The sequence below is a fragment of the Taudactylus pleione genome, unplaced genomic scaffold, assembly GCF_031769625.1.
Source record: "Taudactylus pleione unplaced genomic scaffold, aTauple2 ptg000976l, whole genome shotgun sequence".
Taxonomy (NCBI): domain Eukaryota; kingdom Metazoa; phylum Chordata; class Amphibia; order Anura; family Myobatrachidae; genus Taudactylus; species Taudactylus pleione.
In genome coordinates, this window is record NW_028285377.1 from 898,206 (window position 1) to 917,500 (window position 19,295).

A 19,295-nucleotide genomic window follows, 5' to 3' on the forward strand; every position below is an offset into this window, starting at 1 on the left:
ATGTTACTAAACCTTCAATGGTAAAATCAGCATTTCTTTTGTACATAATAAATTATATAAAGGTACAACTCTCACTAGAACACTGCTAAAATATATATATGTAGGCGTTATAATCATATTGTGTTACAGCATCATTTAGTATACATAGTCATATCATATTTAGTTTACATATAGGAGTGTTCTAATTAGTAATAGAGAACGTAATATATGAGTTAAATTAACTATGGGTCTCATTCAGACCCGCTCGCGAGCGCAGGACGCTCGCAAGTGGGTCGATGGCTGCTCCGTCGTGCGCATGTGCGAGACCCGGCGAGCGACGGGGAAGCCGTCGCTCGGGGTCTCGCACCAAAGGGGGCGTGCTGTCGATGGTGAGTGACAGCACGCCCCCTTTGGTGGGCATGCCAGGGCATGGCTGCCCAGACGGACAGTCTGCCCAGACGGACAGTCTGCCCAGACGTAGGCGTTCCCATGGGAACGCCTACCGTCTGGGTCCGGCCCCACTGACATCACTAGTGATGTCAGTGGGAGTGATTTTGGCTCTGATAGAGCCAAAATCACTCCAGGGCTTGCGGCAGCGAGACCGTACCGCAAGGGTCTCGTCGCAAGCCCGATGGTCGCAATGGTCTTGACCATCGCGACCATCATCATGGACGCTCGCATAAGCTGTGAGTGGTAACCCACAGCTATGCGAGCGTCCAGGAGGACGCACCAAAAAAAAAAAAAACGCCCTGATTCAGGCCCTATGTTCCATCATTAAATCAATGTCTGAGAAATAGCTCAGAGACAAGGGAACTGTTTGGTACTGAAACAGACCTTGGTTTGTATCCCAACCCTTCCAGCTCTTATTTAGATATAGTATAACATTACTTATATTATTATTCTTATATTAGAAATATTATATTGTATTTGTTTTGTTATTAATTTTTGTTGTTATTTTCGTTATTTAATTTGCACTTTATATGCAAATAAAGGTGGATTAATGATGTTTCATTAAAGTAATCGTACATTAAGTAGATGCCCAAAGAATAAATAAGCTACTGTTAATTATAGAAACATATATAGAAATACTCATATGTGGCTAACGAGTGAACAAAAAAGATTATATATTCACTTAATAACCAGATAATATGAGATATGGTAAGAACTTATCCTTGTTATCTCTATTTCTACGAAGTCCATAGGGTTCCACAGGATACCTTGGGTATAGGCGATGGCGGCAGACATCCAGGCACCACAGAGTTAAACTTTCAGCCTCCCGGGATGCACTGGGGTCCCTCTCCTATACCCCGCCCCCGAGCCTCAGGCCACTCAGTTTTGTAGCAAGCCATAGGCCGGAGCAGGAGCAAAAAAGAGAGAGAAGAGTTTGGAACACACAAGAATCACACTCTCACCAGAAGGAGAAGGAGAAACCGGTGACCAGATCAAAGCCATCTGCAGTACAGGTGCGACAGGTCGGGAGTCCTGTGGAACCCTATGGACTTCGTAGAAATAGAGATAACAAGGGTAAGTTCTTACCATATCTCATATTTTCTACTTCAGGGTCCATAGGGTATCCACAGGATACCTTGGGGATGTCCCAAAGCAGTATCCTTTAAGGGTGGGGACGCTCCTGTGCTGTAAGGAGAATCCGCCGCCCGAAGGAAGCATCCTGAGAGGCGAAGGTATCAAAAGCATAATACCTTACAAAAATATGGACAGATGACCACGTGGCTGCCAATCACCGCTGAGGCGCCACGTCGAGCTGCCCACGAAGGACCCACAGACCTAGTGGAAGAGCTTTAATAGAGGATGGAACAGGAAGACCTGTGAATCCATCCTGCCAAAGTTAGTGTAGTGGCAGGCCAACCCTTTTTATGGAAACCAGAAAGGACAAAACCGAGAGTCTGATTTCCTAAATGGACTGATACGGTCAACTTAAATTCTTAGCGCCCGTACCACAGCCAAAGAGGCCTCACCAGCAGACAGGACTGGGGATGTAAAGGCCGGTACTATAATTTCCTCATTGATGTGGAAACTAGACACCACCGTAGGTAAAAAACCAGGGCAAGTGCGAAGCACTGCCCTGTTCCTAGGAAAGATGAGAAAAAGGGAGGTCTACATGACAGAGCCTCCCATTCTGAGATCCTACTGGCCAAATTAAGAGCCAGAAGGAATACAGTCCTAGCCGTAAGCCATTTGAAATCCACTGAGCCCAGTGGATCAAATGGCGGTCCTCAGAGAGCCCTACGGACCACAGCCAAATCCCAAGGAGCCACAGGTGGAACAAAAGGATGCTGAATATAACGTACACCCTGCACAAAGGTGCGGACATCAGGAAGAGTAGCAATCCTACACTGAAACCATACTAACAGGGCAGAAACCTGCACCTTCAGGTAAGCAAGGCGAAGACCATTATCTAAGCCCACCTGTAGGAAAGCCAACCTCTGGATATCCGGAATACCCGAGGAGCCTAGCCCCTAGGGCGACACAACTGAAAGAAAGTATACCATATCTAATGGTAAATTCTTGCAGATAAAAACTTCCGAGCTCTTAGCATGGACAGAGCCCCTGTTAACTATAGAGCTGGAAAAACTCCTAGACCTTAAGAGGGCAGTCTCCACCGCCACACCGTCAAGGACAGACAACCCAGGTCTGGGTATCAGCCAGGATCCTGAGACAACAGGTCCGGGCATAGAGGCAACAGCTTCGGAGTGTTAACTGAGAGGCTCCGAAGATCTGAGTAATAGTGCCATCTGGCCCACGCTGGAGCTATTAGCAGGAGCGTATTTTAGATATATTTGCCCCTTGCAATCTGGAACCTCCTTCAAAGAGGACCTGTAGGGCATGGGCAACGTAGCACTCCTCACTAGGCGTGTAACATGAGAATCTACCCGTAAAGGTAACTCCCATTCGGAAATGTAACTATCCGCAAAGGGGTATGCAAAAGGTCAACCATTTTTGAGGCTGGAACCACTTACCCGGATTTTCCACGCCTCCTCTAAATGATCCACCTGACCAGATAGAGGAATTACAGTAGCAACACCCTTATCCTTAAAGAAGGTATATTTGGATTTAGCCACTGGGGATATGTAATAACCAAAGCCGCACGGACTGCCCGTATAAGGCCAGGTATATAGACTTTAGACCCAGACAACGCCTCCTTTGCACTAAGGGGCTCGTGTCTGAAAAAGTCAATAATGTCACCGTCATCAGACGTCATGTCCTTACCCGTCTGAGACCCGAAAGGCCGTTTAGAAGGCCGAAATGGTGACTCCCCCTGTAAAACGTCCATCAGGTGCTATACCATTTGGACAATAAATTCACCCACACAGGCTCCTGTGAGACCTGGGGGGGTGAAAAGCAGGATACACTGGGGTACCATCAACTGTCCAGGGACCCCTGCATGTGACGAGACCACCACAGGCTGCGATAACCCCTATGGAGAAACGCAGGGGGCGTTGCCCACAAGGGCTGTAAGCATCTTAGCCAGCCGAGGGCGGTCCCTTTTTGTGCAGGCACAGTGACAGAAATGGGGCGTGATATATAATACAACATGCCCTCCATAAACCCTCAGCGTCTACATATCCCTCCGCTAACTGCACATGATATCAGTACATTATAGCTGGAAGAGGATATCCTCGTTCACTTTCAGACTTGAGGAGTGTGAACGGAGCGTATGTGACCTCCCACACAGAAAAACCACGTTTACTGTGAAGTAATAAACACCCTGCGACACCGCACCGCAAGGGCTGTAGCAGAAGAACAGGGATAGGAAAAGGCTGACAGTCAGAAATGAGAGTACAGGCAAACAGCGCTAGCATTTAAGTCACATACAATGCACAGATAACATCCTGCATTACAAGCACTGCGATCAACTACACAGACCAGAGCCTGGTAGGAAACAGTGCTGCATACACTGACCTTAATTGAAGGAGAGGTATGCGGGGGACCCGGACCGCAACGGCACCTGTATCAGCTTCCAGCAGCGTTTGCCATCCCCAGCACATGTAGTGAGAAAATGGCCACCGAGGAGCAGAGAGAAGGCAGGGCCCGGGGGAGGAGCGCTGACACAGCCCGCTCAGACCGCTGTGGAATGGCACTGTGCAGCGGGGGAGATGCCGACTGTGAGACAGGGAAGGCGTTCTCCCCTGGCGTGCTATTAACCCCTGGGACGCCGCGCTGTACCGCACATGCTGCGGTCCGCTGTCCCTGGTGGTCTAGTGGAAGGCGCAGGATCAGTACCTGGCCCCACGCGCAGCCGGTCCCCAGGGAGCCCCCTGCCTGGGGACCAAACAGGACTGTGTTACCGGCGGGTGACCACCGCGGGACCCCGCCGCTTACCTTGTCCCCCGTGCATCCGGCCACAGTCCTGTGGATACCCTATGGACCCTGAAGTAGAAAAGTAATTATACCGTATGTGCCTAGTGTTGTCCAGAAACCATGTTACCAACAATACTACCGACAATACTACCAACAATACTACCGACAATACTACCGACAATACTACCGACAATACTACCAAAGAACAACAATACTACCAACAACACTACCGACAATACTACCAACAATACTACCAAAGAACAACAATACTACCAACAACACTACCGACAATACTATCAACAATACTACCAACAATACTACCAACAATACTACCAAAGAACAACAATACTACCGACAATACTACCAACAATACTACCGACAATACTACCGACAATACTACCGACAATACTACCAACAACACTACCGACAATACTACCAACAATACTACCAAAGAACAACAATACTACCAACAACACTACCGACAATACTACCAACAATACTACCGACAATACTACCAACAATACTACCAACAATACTACCAAAGAACAACAATACTACCAACAACACTACCGACAATACTACCAACAATACTACCAAAGAACAACAATACTACCAACAACACTACCGACAATACTACCAACAATACTACCGACAATACTACCAACAATACTACCGACAATACTACCAACAATACTACCAAAGAACAACAATACTACCAACAACACTACCGACAACACTACCAACAATACTACCGACAATACTACCAAAGAACAACAATACTACCAACAATACTACTGAAAATACTACCGACAATACTACCAACAATACTACCAACAATACTACCGACAATACTACCAAAGAACAACAATACTACCAACAACACTACCGACAACACTACCAACAATACTACCGACAATACTACCGACAATACTACCAACAATACTACCAACAATACTACTGACAATACTACCAACAATACTACCGACAATACTACCAACAATACTACCGACAATACTACCGACAATACTACCAAAGAACAACAATACTACCAACAACACTACCAACAATACTACCGACAATACTACCGACAATACTACCGACAATACTACCAACAATACTACCGACAATACTACCAACAATACTACCAACAATACTACCGACAATAATACCAAAGAACAACAATACTACCGACAACACTACCAACAATACTACCGACAACACTACCGACAACACTACCGACAATACTACCAAAGAACAACAATACTACCAACAACACTACCGACAACACTACCAACAATACTACCGACAATACTACCGACAATACTACCAACAATACTACCGACAATACTACCAAAGAACAACAATACTACCAACAATACTACCGACAATACTACCGACAATACTACCAACAATACTACCGACAATACTACCAACAATACTACCAACAATACTACCAACAATACTACCAAAGAACAACAATACTACCAACAACACTACCGACAATACTACCAACAATACTACCAAAGAACAACAATACTACCAACAACACTACCGACAATACTACCAACAATACTACCGACAATACTACCAACAATACTACCAACAATACTACCAAAGAACAACAATACTACCAACAACACTACCGACAACACTACCAACAATACTACCGACAATACTACCAAAGAACAACAATACTACCAACAATACTACTGAAAATACTACCGACAATACTACCAACAATACTACCAACAATACTACCGACAATACTACCAAAGAACAACAATACTACCAACAACACTACCGACAACACTACCAACAATACTACCGACAATACTACCGACAATACTACCAACAATACTACCAACAATACTACTGACAATACTACCAACAATACTACCGACAATACTACCAACAATACTACCGACAATACTACCAACAATACTACCGACAATACTACCAAAGAACAACAATACTACCAACAACACTACCAACAATACTACCGACAATACTACCGACAATACTACCGACAATACTACTGACAATACTACCAACAATACTACCGACAATACTACCAACAATACTACCAACAATACTACCGACAATAATACCAAAGAACAACAATACTACCGACAACACTACCAACAATACTACCGACAATACTACCAAAGAACAACAATACTACCAACAACACTACCGACAACACTACCAACAATACTACCGACAATACTACCGACAATACTACCAACAATACTACCGACAATACTACCAAAGAACAACAATACTACCAACAATACTACCGACAATACTACCGACAATACTACCAACAATACTACCGACAATACTACCAACAATACTACCAACAATACTACCAACAATACTACCAAAGAACAACAATACTACCAACAACACTACCGACAATACTACCAACAATACTACCAAAGAACAACAATACTACCAACAACACTACCGACAATACTACCAACAATACTACCGACAATACTACCAACAATACTACCAACAATACTACCAAAGAACAACAATACTACCAACAACACTACCGACAACACTACCAACAATACTACCGACAATACTACCAAAGAACAACAATACTACCAACAATACTACTGAAAATACTACCGACAATACTACCAACAATACTACCAACAATACTACCGACAATACTACCAAAGAACAACAATACTACCAACAACACTACCGACAACACTACCAACAATACTACCGACAATACTACCGACAATACTACCAACAATACTACCAACAATACTACTGACAATACTACCAACAATACTACCGACAATACTACCAACAATACTACCGACAATACTACCAACAATACTACCGACAATACTACCAAAGAACAACAATACTACCAACAACACTACCAACAATACTACCGACAATACTACCGACAATACTACCGACAATACTACTGACAATACTACCAACAATACTACCGACAATACTACCAACAATACTACCAACAATACTACCGACAATAATACCAAAGAACAACAATACTACCGACAACACTACCAACAATACTACCGACAATACTACCAAAGAACAACAATACTACCAACAACACTACCGACAACACTACCAACAATACTACCGACAATACTACCGACAATACTACCAACAATACTACCGACAATACTACCAAAGAACAACAATACTACCAACAATACTACCGACAATACTACCGACAATACTACCAACAATACTACCGACAATACTACTGACAATACTACCAAAGAACAACAAACAGAGAAGCAAGAAATCTCCTACTTAATTACAATCATACTGTATAGTATAATAAATGGTAATCCCAAGTGATTACTGTAACGTCACACCTATGATGCCAGTACTTTTCAACCATATGATAGTTAATCAATTATTGACTGCACTTTGATATTATATTTATAAGAACACCCACCCCACAGTTCACATCGGGCGGATCATACCGAGACTATTATAGACATAACTTTCAAACCCACCCATGTGAATGACAACTATAAACTATATATTATACTCTCATATGGTTGAAAAGTACTGACATAGATAGTCCTCCAAGCGCTGACACTTTACTTTATTCCTAGAACCACGCAAGGAGCTTGGGATACCCTCCATGTGCCAAGCAGCTAGAGGCTATTATTCTGTAACATAACCTTGAGCACGAACCTCACATTAACTTTTCAAATTTGTCACACCTATGATAGCTAGCCTAGCTCAGATGAAATAGTATACGTATACCTAGATGTCTCAATTTCGATTTTATAGTAAAGTATGATCTAATAATAAATTCCAATTCTAAGACCAGCACTCAACAGAAGACAAGACCCAAATGTCATCACATAACATAGGTTACAGCATCTCATTTTATCGGGAATTTCGTGTTTTTTCTTTGCCAAGTCCGTAGGAATGCCTACCGGTACTTTGGACCGAAGAGGACAGAACCTCTCATAGGAGACGGTATGTTTTTTTTCACAGGTACCGTTTGGATAATCTACATAGGTATGTGTGCATGTGAGTGTATGTATGTTTAATAAACTTATACTGTGTATGGTGTGTGTATCTTGTGTTTATTTAAACATTTCTTTACATGTGAACTACAGGTACTTGTGGTTCTCCAAGTACCAGCATGCGGGGGAGGCTTCCTGGGACCTGCAGTTCTACATGTAAAGACAATGTTTACACATCTATTTTTACACAACACCTATACACTATCAACCCGCCACCAGGGATGGCGGAGATAGCCCCAGGTTATCAGCCTGTGGTGCCCTGGAGGGGGGGGACCCCTTTATTGGGGGGTCCCCAGCTCCTTGGCCTGACTAGCGGTCAGGACTGATGCTGTGGCTGGGGAGCCCGTTGAAAGGGCTCCCCTGGCTGTGGCATCAGCCCTCCACTAGAAAAAGTCAGTGCTGGTTCTGGAAAATACAGGAGAACCCTACTCATTTTTTCCCCTGTATTTTTAGGACCGGATCAGAGCCCAGTGCTGGTTGTGCAGAATACGGGGGACCCCTGCATCATTTGTCCCCCGTAAGTTGCCCAACCAGCACTGGGTCCATAAAAGCCCGGGGCTGGTTGCTCTTTTGGGGGGGAGGGGGGTTGCACACCAGTTTTTTATGCACGGATGGTTCTCACTGAACCATCCCTGCCTCTGTACTTATTTTATTACAGACAAATGCATACATCACGGATCCTTACATTCTGTAATAATAACCTTGTGTATCATTTCTTCTAGCGCGCCTGTACATGAGCCTGCAGCTGAGACTCCAAGGTCTGGTGTTGTAGCTGATAGCAACAGTGACACCTACCAACGTACCAGCCAATGTAAGTGAGCAAACACAGAACATAATGAATTCTGTAACAATGACATTATACTAAATGTGAGCAGTGATGTTCCTCATTTCCGCATCATTGCTTAGCACGTTACAGCCATACATGACAGGCACTGACAGGAGCGTTACCGGCTCTTACTAGTGTGACTGCTGCCTGCTCAGTATCACCCACAGAGATCATATCGGAGAAGACGATCATCGGATGCAGGATATCGGTATCACCCACATAGATCATATCTGAGAGGACGATGATCGGATGCAGGATATCGGCATCACCCACATGGATCATATCTGAGAGGCCAATGATCGGATGCAGGATATCGGTATCACCCACAGAGATCATATCTGAGAGGACGATGATCGGATGCAGGATATCGGTATCACCCACATGGATCATATCTGAGAGGACGATCATCGGATGCAGGATATCGGTATCACCCACATGGATCATATCTGAGAGGACGATCATCGGATGCAGGATATCAGTATCACCCACATGGATCATATCTGAGAGGACGATCATCGGATGCAGGATATCGGTATCACCCACATGGATCATATCTGAGAGGCCAATGATCGGATGCAGGATATCGGTATCACCCACATGGATCATATCTGAGAGGACGATGATCGGATGCAGGATATCGGTATCACCCACATGGATCATATCTGAGAGGACGATGATCGGATGCAGGATATCGGCATCACCCACATGGATCATATCCGAGAGGACGATGATCGGATGCAGGATATCGGCATCACCCACATGGATCATATCCGAGAGGACGATGATCGGATGCAGGATATCGGTATCACCCACATGGATCATATCTGAGAGGACGATCATCGGATGCAGGATATCGGTATCACCCACATGGATCATATCTGAGAGGACGATCATCGGATGCAGGATATCAGTATCACCCACATGGATCATATCTGAGAGGACGATCATCGGATGCAGGATATCGGTATCACCCACATGGATCATATCTGAGAGGACGATGATCGGATGCAGGATATCGGCATCACCCACATGGATCATATCCGAGAGGACGATGATCGGATGCAGGATATCGGCATCACCCACATGGATCATATCCGAGAGGACGATGATCGGATGCAGGATATCGGTATCACCCACATGGATCATATCTGAGAGGACGATCATCGGATGCAGGATATCGGTATCACCCACATGGATCATATCTGAGAGGACGATCATCGGATGCAGGATATCAGTATCACCCACATGGATCATATCTGAGAGGACGATCATCGGATGCAGGATATCGGTATCACCCACATGGATCATATCTGAGAGGCCAATGATCGGATGCAGGATATCGGTATCACCCACATGGATCATATCTGAGAGGACGATGATCGGATGCAGGATATCGGCATCACCCACATGGATCATATCCGAGAGGCCGATGATCGGATGCAGGATATCGGCATCACCCACATGGATCATATCTGAGAGGACGATCATCGGATGCAGGATATCGGTATCACCCACATGGATCATATCTGAGAGGACGATGATCGGATGCAGGATATCGGCATCACCCACATGGATCATATCTGAGAGGACGATCATCGGTTGCAGGATATCGGTATCACCCACATGGGTCATATCTGAGAGGACGATGATCGGATGCAGGATATCGGTATCACCCACATGGATCATATCTGAGAAGACGATGATCGGATGCAGGATATCGGCATCACCCACATGGATCATATCTGAGAGGACGATGATCGGATGCAGGATATCGGCATCACCCACATGGATCATATCTGAGAGGACGATGATCGGATGCAGGATATCGGCATCACCCACAGAGATCATATCTGAGAGGACGATGATCGGATGCAGGATATCGGTATCACCCACAGAGATCATATCCGAGAGGACGATGATCGGATGCAGGATATCGGCATCACCCACATGGATCATATCCGAGAGGACGATGATCGGATGCAGGATATCGGCATCACCCACAGAGATCATATCTGAGAGGACAATCATCGGATGCAGGATATCGTTATCACCCACATAGATCATATCTGAGAGGACGATGATCGGATGCAGGATATCGGTATCACCCACAGAGATCATATCTGAGAGGACGATGATCGGATGCAGGATATCGGTATCACCCACATGGATCATATCCGAGAGGACGATGATCGGATGCAGGATATCGGCATCACCCACAGAGATCATATCTGAGAGGACGATCATCGGATGCAGGATATCGTTATCACCCACATAGATCATATCTGAGAGGACGATGATCGGATGCAGGATATCGGCATCACCCACATGGATCATATCTGAGAGGACGATGATCGGATGCAGGATATCGGTATCACCCACATGGATCATATCTGAGAGGACGATGATCGGATGCAGGATATCGTTATCACCCACATAGATCATATCTGAGAGGACGATGATCGGATGCAGGATATCGGCATCACCCACATGGATCATATCTGAGAGGACGATGATCGGATGCAGGATATCGGTATCACCCACATGGATCATATCTGAGAGGACGATGATCGGATGCAGGATATCGGTATCACCCACATGGATCATATCTGAGAGGACGATCATCGGATGCAGGATATCGTTATCACCCACATAGATCATATCTGAGAGGACGATGATCGGATGCAGGATATCGGCATCACCCACATGGATCATATCTGAGAGGACGATGATCGGATGCAGGATATCGGTATCACCCACATGGATCATATCTGAGAGGACGATGATCGGATGCAGGATATCGGTATCACCCACATGGATCATATCTGAGAGGCCGATGATCGGATGCAGGATATCGGCATCACCCACATGGATCATATCTGAGAGGACGATGATCGGATGCAGGATATCGGTATCACCCACATGGATCATATCTGAGAGGCCGATGATCGGATGCAGGATATCGGCATCACCCACATGGATCATATCTGAGAGGACGATGATCGGATGCAGGATATCGGTATCACCCACATGGATCATATCTGAGAGGCCGATGATCGGATGCAGGATATCGGTATCACCCACATGGATCATATCTGAGAGGACGATGATCGGATGCAGGATATCGGCATCACCCACATGGATCATATCCGAGAGGACGATGATCGGATGCAGGATATCGGCATCACCCACATGGATCATATCCGAGAGGACGATGATCGGATGCAGGATATCGGCATCACCCACATGGATCATATCCGAGAGGACGATGATCGGATGCAGGATATCGGTATCACCCACATGGATCATATATATGAGAGGACGATGATCAGATGCAGGATACCCCAGGAGTCCGGCTCTGATTGTATCTGTACATAATATACATATATATTGAATCATCCAGTGAATGAACGGCTGTGGCAGCTCTCTTGGATATTGGCCCTCATTCAGACCCACTCGCGAGCGGCTGTCCGCTCGCAAGTGGGTTGATGGTACCCACTGCGCATGCGCGAGACCCGACGAGTGAAGGACTTTCCTTCGCTCAGAGTGTCTCATCAAAGGGGGCGTGCTGTCGATGGTGACTGACAGCACGCCCCCTTTGGTGGGCGTGCCTGCCAGACATAGGCGTTCGCAAGGGAACGCCTACCGTCTGAAGCCGGCCCCACTGACATCACTAGTGATGTCAGTGGGAGTGATTTTGGCTCTGATAGAGCCAAAATCACTCCTGGCCTTGCGGTTGAAAAACCCAACCGCAGGCTTTTGCTCGCAGTTTCGATGGACGCGATGGTCAAAACCATCGCGACCATCATCCTGCACGCTCGTATATGCTGTGGGTGGTGACCCACAGCTATACGAGCGTCCAGGAGGACGCTCCATATTAATGGAGGTGGGCCCTGATTCAGAGCGCCGGCTCTGAATCAGGGCCATAGTGTATGTAGAAGATACAGTATAAAGCCAGTAATGATTATGGAACCGGTCACAAATTATGTCTAATTCGGAAAGAAATGTTTGGTTTAAAGACTGAAATAATCGTGAGTTTTACAAAAATACCAGGAGGAGAGGAGCAGAAATGAGGTGACCGTGCGCAGAGCCAGCAAGTGACCACACAAGTCCAGCCAATGAGCAATGAGCCCTAACCCTAAAATGAGACACTTGTTATGATTGGCTGAGGTGTTTAAAGCTGATTTTTAAAGTATTAAGTCTAGAAATGTCCTTTCACTCAATATATAATTTCCAAATGAATAAAGTATTTTGCTACAGGAAATTCAGTACAAATTGAGAGATTGTTACACTTTCCTGTAGCGTTTGATAAGGAACGCCATTTACATAAACTGGGTTGTGCCCTACGTTATCCATGTTGCCAATCACTGCTCAGAGCCCCAGTGGCCGATGGTACATAGACTACAACCAGAGCCCCAGTGGCCGATGGTACATAGACTACAACCAGAGCCTCCCACCAGATAAACTCAAATCTTTGGTAGTGTGAAAATTCACTTTCTATAAATAACAAATCTGACAGAGAACAACAGATACCTAAAAAGTAGGTTTTATTTAGTGTTCTGTACACAAGATAAAGTGAGGCTTAGAAACATATAAATACATATATATCTTCATACAAAAAGGTACAATTATTTACAAAACAAAAATAGATAACAATGTAGTCTTCATTTACTGATAGTTTGCCATGCACATAAAAAGTCAGATATAAAATGATCTCTTAATGTCATACATAGTATCTTACTTTCAAAATACACATTATTCAACAATTGATAAACTCCATGGGCACTAAAAAAATAAAATCCCAGAATCCTGTGAAAGGCATAAAAATACAAAATGTAATAACCGATCTGACCCTGCGCCAAGAAGTAACATTTTACAAAACAGCAAATTGTGTATTCATTGGATTGTTAACTAAAACGCCATTATGATAAAAGTAGACATGAAATTCTGTAAACTGCTCCCATATTGTGTATATTCTGTGTATATTCTGTGTATATTCTGTGTCTGCAGGATGATTGATGGGGGCTACAATGGGGTGTAAACAGCAGAAATGTAACCTTTAGCCTGTGCTCAGCTGGGGGTGACCACGTTACATTGCTTTCTTAGTGCTGTAAGACTATGTATAAGACATACTGCCCTTTAGATGAATAAAGCGTAACAGTACAGGAATATTGCAAAATCAAGATTCCTGTAAAGCCTAAATATTAAGGCCATTACCCCTCCCATGTACACAGTAAGGCCATTACTCCTCCCATGTACACAGCAAGGCCATTACCCCTCCCATGTACACAGTAAGGCCATTACCCCTCCCATGTACACAGTAAGGCCATTACCCCTCCCATGTACACAGCAAGGCCATTACCCCTCCCATGTACACAGCAAGGCCATTACCCCTCCCATGTACACAGTAAGGCCATTACCCCTCCCATGTACACAGCAAGGCCATTACCCCTCCCATGTACACAGCAAGGCCATTACCCCTCCCATGTACACAGCAAGGCCATTACCCCTCCCATGTACACAGCAAGGCCATTACCCCTCCCATGTACACAGCAAGGCCATTACCCCTCCCATGTACACAGCAAGGCCATTACCCCTCCCATGTACACAGCAAGGCCATTACCCCTCCCATGTACACAGCAAGGCCATTACCCCTCCCATGTACACAGTATGGCGGCAGCTTTGAGAAGGAATCGGAGAAGGCAATTTGGCATTTTGTCTGTAGAGGAAAAGCTTTGGCCCATTTGCAGCTGGAGAACAGAGCAAAGCTTTGCAAAAAGAAATTTGTTGCTGGCCTGCGCCACTAAAAACGTATCGGCTGCTCCATTATAATGCGATACAAACAGGCAACGCATTCCCAAGAGGCAAACAGTGTAAGATGGGGAATAAGATCATCAGTGTAAATGGGCGCTGTTCATCTAGGTCCTGTAACATTAATGAATTGGGGATGTGTAGGGATTACAGAGCCCGAGTACCATATAACCATTAGAAACTCTTGGTGACATTGGGGTAGGGGACAGTAACCACCAAAAGCCATTATTTGCCCAGCTGCTGGGTGGGTGAGGTCTCACTCTGTGGAACTTTAATTAAGTGTCTGCAGGGTGCTTATGGGACCCAGCTCATTAGCAACACACAAGACCTGATCCACTAGGTAAACAGCATAATCCTGGCAGCTGGGTAAATGACAAATGCAGGAATGTCAGCTCTGTGTCCCCTCCATGCTGTATAGTGTTATTATTGCGCTTCTAATATTAACCATTTCCTCACCTGGGAGCAGCAATAAACTGCAGAACAAGAGCAATTACACAGAGTATAGCAGCATTGAAGGCATGAATTATACAACCACAAATCTCTCTACCTTCCTATAGATAGCACAGTGTAAAGCAAGTCTTATACATATGGCATATCGCAGGCAAGTTACCAGGTTTCAAAAGATTCCAGCTGTAGAAAACAAAAAGTTACAATAAACAAAACTCTAGAACATTGTCCTCAAAGATCAAACCCAGTACTTAGGTCCCGCAGTCTGTGGGAAGTCAGGGGTCTGCAGCGCAGTGATCCCCAGACGCTGTGTACCATGGGAGCAGTGATCTCCAGACGCTGTGTACCATGGGAGCAGTGATCCCCAGACGCTGTGTACCATGGGAGCAGTGATCCCCAGACGCTGTGTACCATGGGAGCAGTGATCCACTGATGCCTAGTCCAATGGGAGTAAGTCAGGAGGTATTTGTAGCAGTGATCCCCAGATGTGGAGTAACATGGGAGTAAGTCAGGTCTGTGGATCAATGATCCCCAAGGTTCGTAGTCCCATTAGGCATAGTGATCCCCAAGGTTTGGAGTCCCATTAGGAGCAATGATCCCCAAGGTTCGGAGTCCCATTAGAAGCAATGATCCCCAAGTTTCGGAGTAATGATCCCCAAGGTTCGGAGTCCCATTAGGAGCAATGATCCCCAAGTTTCGGAGTAATGATCCCCAAGGTTTGGAGTCCCATTAGGAGCAATGATCCCCAAGGTTCAGAGTCCCATTAGAAGCAATGATCCCCAAGTTTCGGAGTAATGATCCCCAAGGTTCGGAGTCCCATTAGGAGCAATGATCCCCAAGTTTCGGAGTAATGATCCCCAAGGTTTGGAGTCCCATTAGGAGCAATGATCCCCAAGGTTCGGGGTCCCATTAGAAGCAATGATCCCCAAGGTTCGGGGTCCCATTAGGAGCAATGATCCCCAAGGTTCGGGGTCCCATTAGGAGCAATGATCCCCAAGGTTCGGGGTCCCATTAGGAGCAATGATCCCCAAGGTTCGGGGTCCCATTAGGAGCAATGATCCCCAAGGTTCGGGGTCCCATTAGGAGCAATGATCCCCAAGGTTCGGGGTCCCATTAGGAGCAATGATCCCCAAGGTTCGGGGTCCCATTAGGAGCAATGATCCCCAAGGTTTGGAGTCCCATTAGGAGCAATGATCCCCAAGGTTCGGGGTCCCATTAGGAGCAATGATCCCCAAGGTTCGGGGTCCCATTAGGAGCAATGATCCCCAAGGTTCGGGGTCCCATTAGGAGCAATGATCCCCAAGGTTCGGGGTCCAATTAGGAGCAATGATCCCCAAGGTTCGGAGTAATGATCCCCAAGGTTTGGAGTCCCATTAGGAGCAATGATCCCCAAGGTTCGGGGTCCCATTAGGAGCAATGATCCCCAAGGTTCGGAGTCCCATTAGGAGCAATGATCCCCAAGGTTCGGGGTCCCATTAGGAGCAATGATCCCCAAGGTTCGGGGTCCCATTAGGAGCAATGATCCCCAAGGTTCGGGGTCCCATTAGGAGCAATGATCCCCAAGGTTCGGGGTCCCATTAGGAGCAATGATCCCCAAGGTTCGGGGTCCCATTAGGAGCAATGATCCTCGGGGTCAGCCAGTCCCTATCATCCCCGGGGTCCCCCCTCCTCATACCGCCGTCTCCCCCTTGCTGCTGCCGCCGCCGCTGCTGTTGCTCATCCGCTGGTAGAACCTGCGCCAGGACTGCAGCGTCTTCCCGGAGCAGATCCAGAAGCTGGAGGTGATGCCCACGATCATGGTCATGAGATACTTGATCATGAAGACGGTGAAGTCCGGGCCGCTGGGGTCCGGCTGGCGCTGGCTGGGGCAGGGGATGGCCAGGCTCTTGCAGCTCTGCAGCAGCCAGCTCCGCTCCCAGCCCTCCCGGGAGCCCTGCTCGTAGAAGTAACAGGCCAGCAGGATGGTGGCGGGCACCGTGTACAGGACGCTGAACACCCCGATGCGCACCATCAGCCGCTCCAGCTTCTCCGTGCGGCCGCCGTCCTGCTTCATGATGGTGCGGATGCGGAAGAGGGAGACGAAGCCGGCCAGCAGGAAGGACGTGCCCAGGAAGAGGTAGAGGAGCAGCGGCGCCAGCACGAAGCCCCGCAGGGCGCCCACACTGCTGATGCCCACGTAGCAGACCCCGCTGAGGATGTCCCCGTCCACCTGCCCCAGCGCCAGCACCGCGATGGTCTTCACCGCCGGCAGCGCCCAGGCCGCCAGGTGGAAGTACTGCGAGTGCGCCGCGATGGCTTCGTGGCCCCACTTCATGCCGGCGGCCAGGAACCAGGTGAGGGAGAGGATGACCCACCACAGCGAGCCGGCCATGGAGAAGAAGTAGAGCAGCATGAAGAGCACGGTACAGGCCTCCTTCTTCGTGCCCTGCGCCAGCGTGCGGTACGTCTCCTCCCCGGACAGGCGCTCCAGGCACACGGCGCGGTCCCCCAGCAGGAAGCCGGCGCCATGGGCCAGCGCCACCACCAGCAGGCAGCCGGACAGGAAGATGATGGGCCGCTCCGGGTAGCTGAAGCGCCGCCTGTCCAGCAGGTAGGTGAGGACGGTGAGCAGGGTGGAGAGGGCGCAGAGGCCGGCCCAGGAGCCCACCCACAGCCGGGAGAAGCGCACCTCCTCCGGGGAGAAGTACATCAGGCCGTGCGGCCGGCCGGGCTCGCAGGGGGCGCCGCAGTCCTTCTCCCCCAGGAAGCGGTAGGACAGGTAGGGGGGCACCTTCAGCTGGCGGGGGCAGGAGAAGTCCCGGGGCGGCGGCGGGGGGAGGGTGATGCTGTCCGGGGGCCGGAGGGGGGTGGGCTGGGCGCTGCCTCCTCCCCCCGGGCTCTCCGAGCTGTTCTGCCCCACGCAGATCTCGCCGGCCCCGTGCACCGGGAAGTTCTCGCAGCGCAGCCGCTCCGGCCACTGGAAGCCGAACTTGTTCATCAGCGCCTCGCAGCCGTGCCGGGCCCGCTCACACAGCGCCCTGCAGGGGGGGATGGCCTGCTCCAGCACCGTGCACACCGGCGCGTACATGGAGCACAGGAAGAAGCGCAGCTCCGGGGAGCACTGCACCTTCACCAGCGGGTAGAACTGATGCACCTCCAGCCCCGCGTCCTCCTGGCTGCTGTGCCCGAGCAGGTTGGGCAGGATGGTCTGGTTGTAGGCGATGTCCGTGCACAGGGGGATGGAGATGGGCTGGCAGAAGCCGTGCTCCGGCACCGACATGCCCTTCTCCCCGCCCTGCTGGGCGGCCAGGGAGCCCCCCAGCAGCAGCACCAGGACCCCGGACAGCAGCAGCATGGTGACCGGCAACAGGTGGGCTCCGCTCCGGCTTTGGCTCCGACACTGGCGGCCTCTGGCTCCGGGAGGGGACTCAGCGCTGTGACTGCAGCCGGCTCCCGGAGGGTATACGGGGACTCCCAGCGCTGTGACTGCAGGCGGCTCCCGGAGGGTATACGGGGACTCCCAGCGCTGTGACTGCAGGCGGCTCCCGGAGGGTATACGGGGACTCCCAGCGCTGTGACTGCAGGCGGCTCCCGGAGGGTATACGGGGACTCCCAGCGCTGTGACTGCAGGCGGCTCCCGGAGGGTATACGGGGACTCCCAGCGCTGTGACTGCAGGCGGCTCCCGGAGGGTATACGGGGACTCCCAGCGCTGTGACTGCAGGCGGCTCCCGGAGGGTATACGGGGACTCCCAGCGCTGTGTACGCCGCCGGCTCCGGCACTTAGTGGCAGCACATTGCCGGAGTTAGCGGCGCTGCGGTCCTTATAAGGGGGCGTGACTGTGGGCGGGGCCACACTAATCAGCGCTGACCCCATTCACAAAGCGGGGAGCGT

The 19,295-nt window shown here is 48.4% G+C and overlaps 1 protein-coding gene across 1 annotated transcript; it reads right to left on the reverse strand.

The window, feature by feature from the left end:
* Window positions 1–16,591: 16,591 nt before the first annotated feature.
* Window positions 16,592–18,836, reverse strand: FZD7 (frizzled class receptor 7). Its single transcript, XM_088460720.1, has one exon. It carries the CDS (start codon window positions 18,755–18,757, stop codon window positions 17,093–17,095), a length of 1,665 nt encoding a protein of 554 aa, XP_088316846.1. The 5' UTR covers window positions 18,758–18,836; the 3' UTR covers window positions 16,592–17,092.
* Between the last annotated feature and the right edge of the window lie 459 nt (window positions 18,837–19,295).

Excerpts from the sequence above, each read along its gene's own strand:
- FZD7 (XM_088460720.1), bottom strand. The coding sequence starts at position 18,757 with ATGCTGCTGCTGTCCGGGGTCCTGGTGCTGCTGCTGGGGGGCTCCCTG.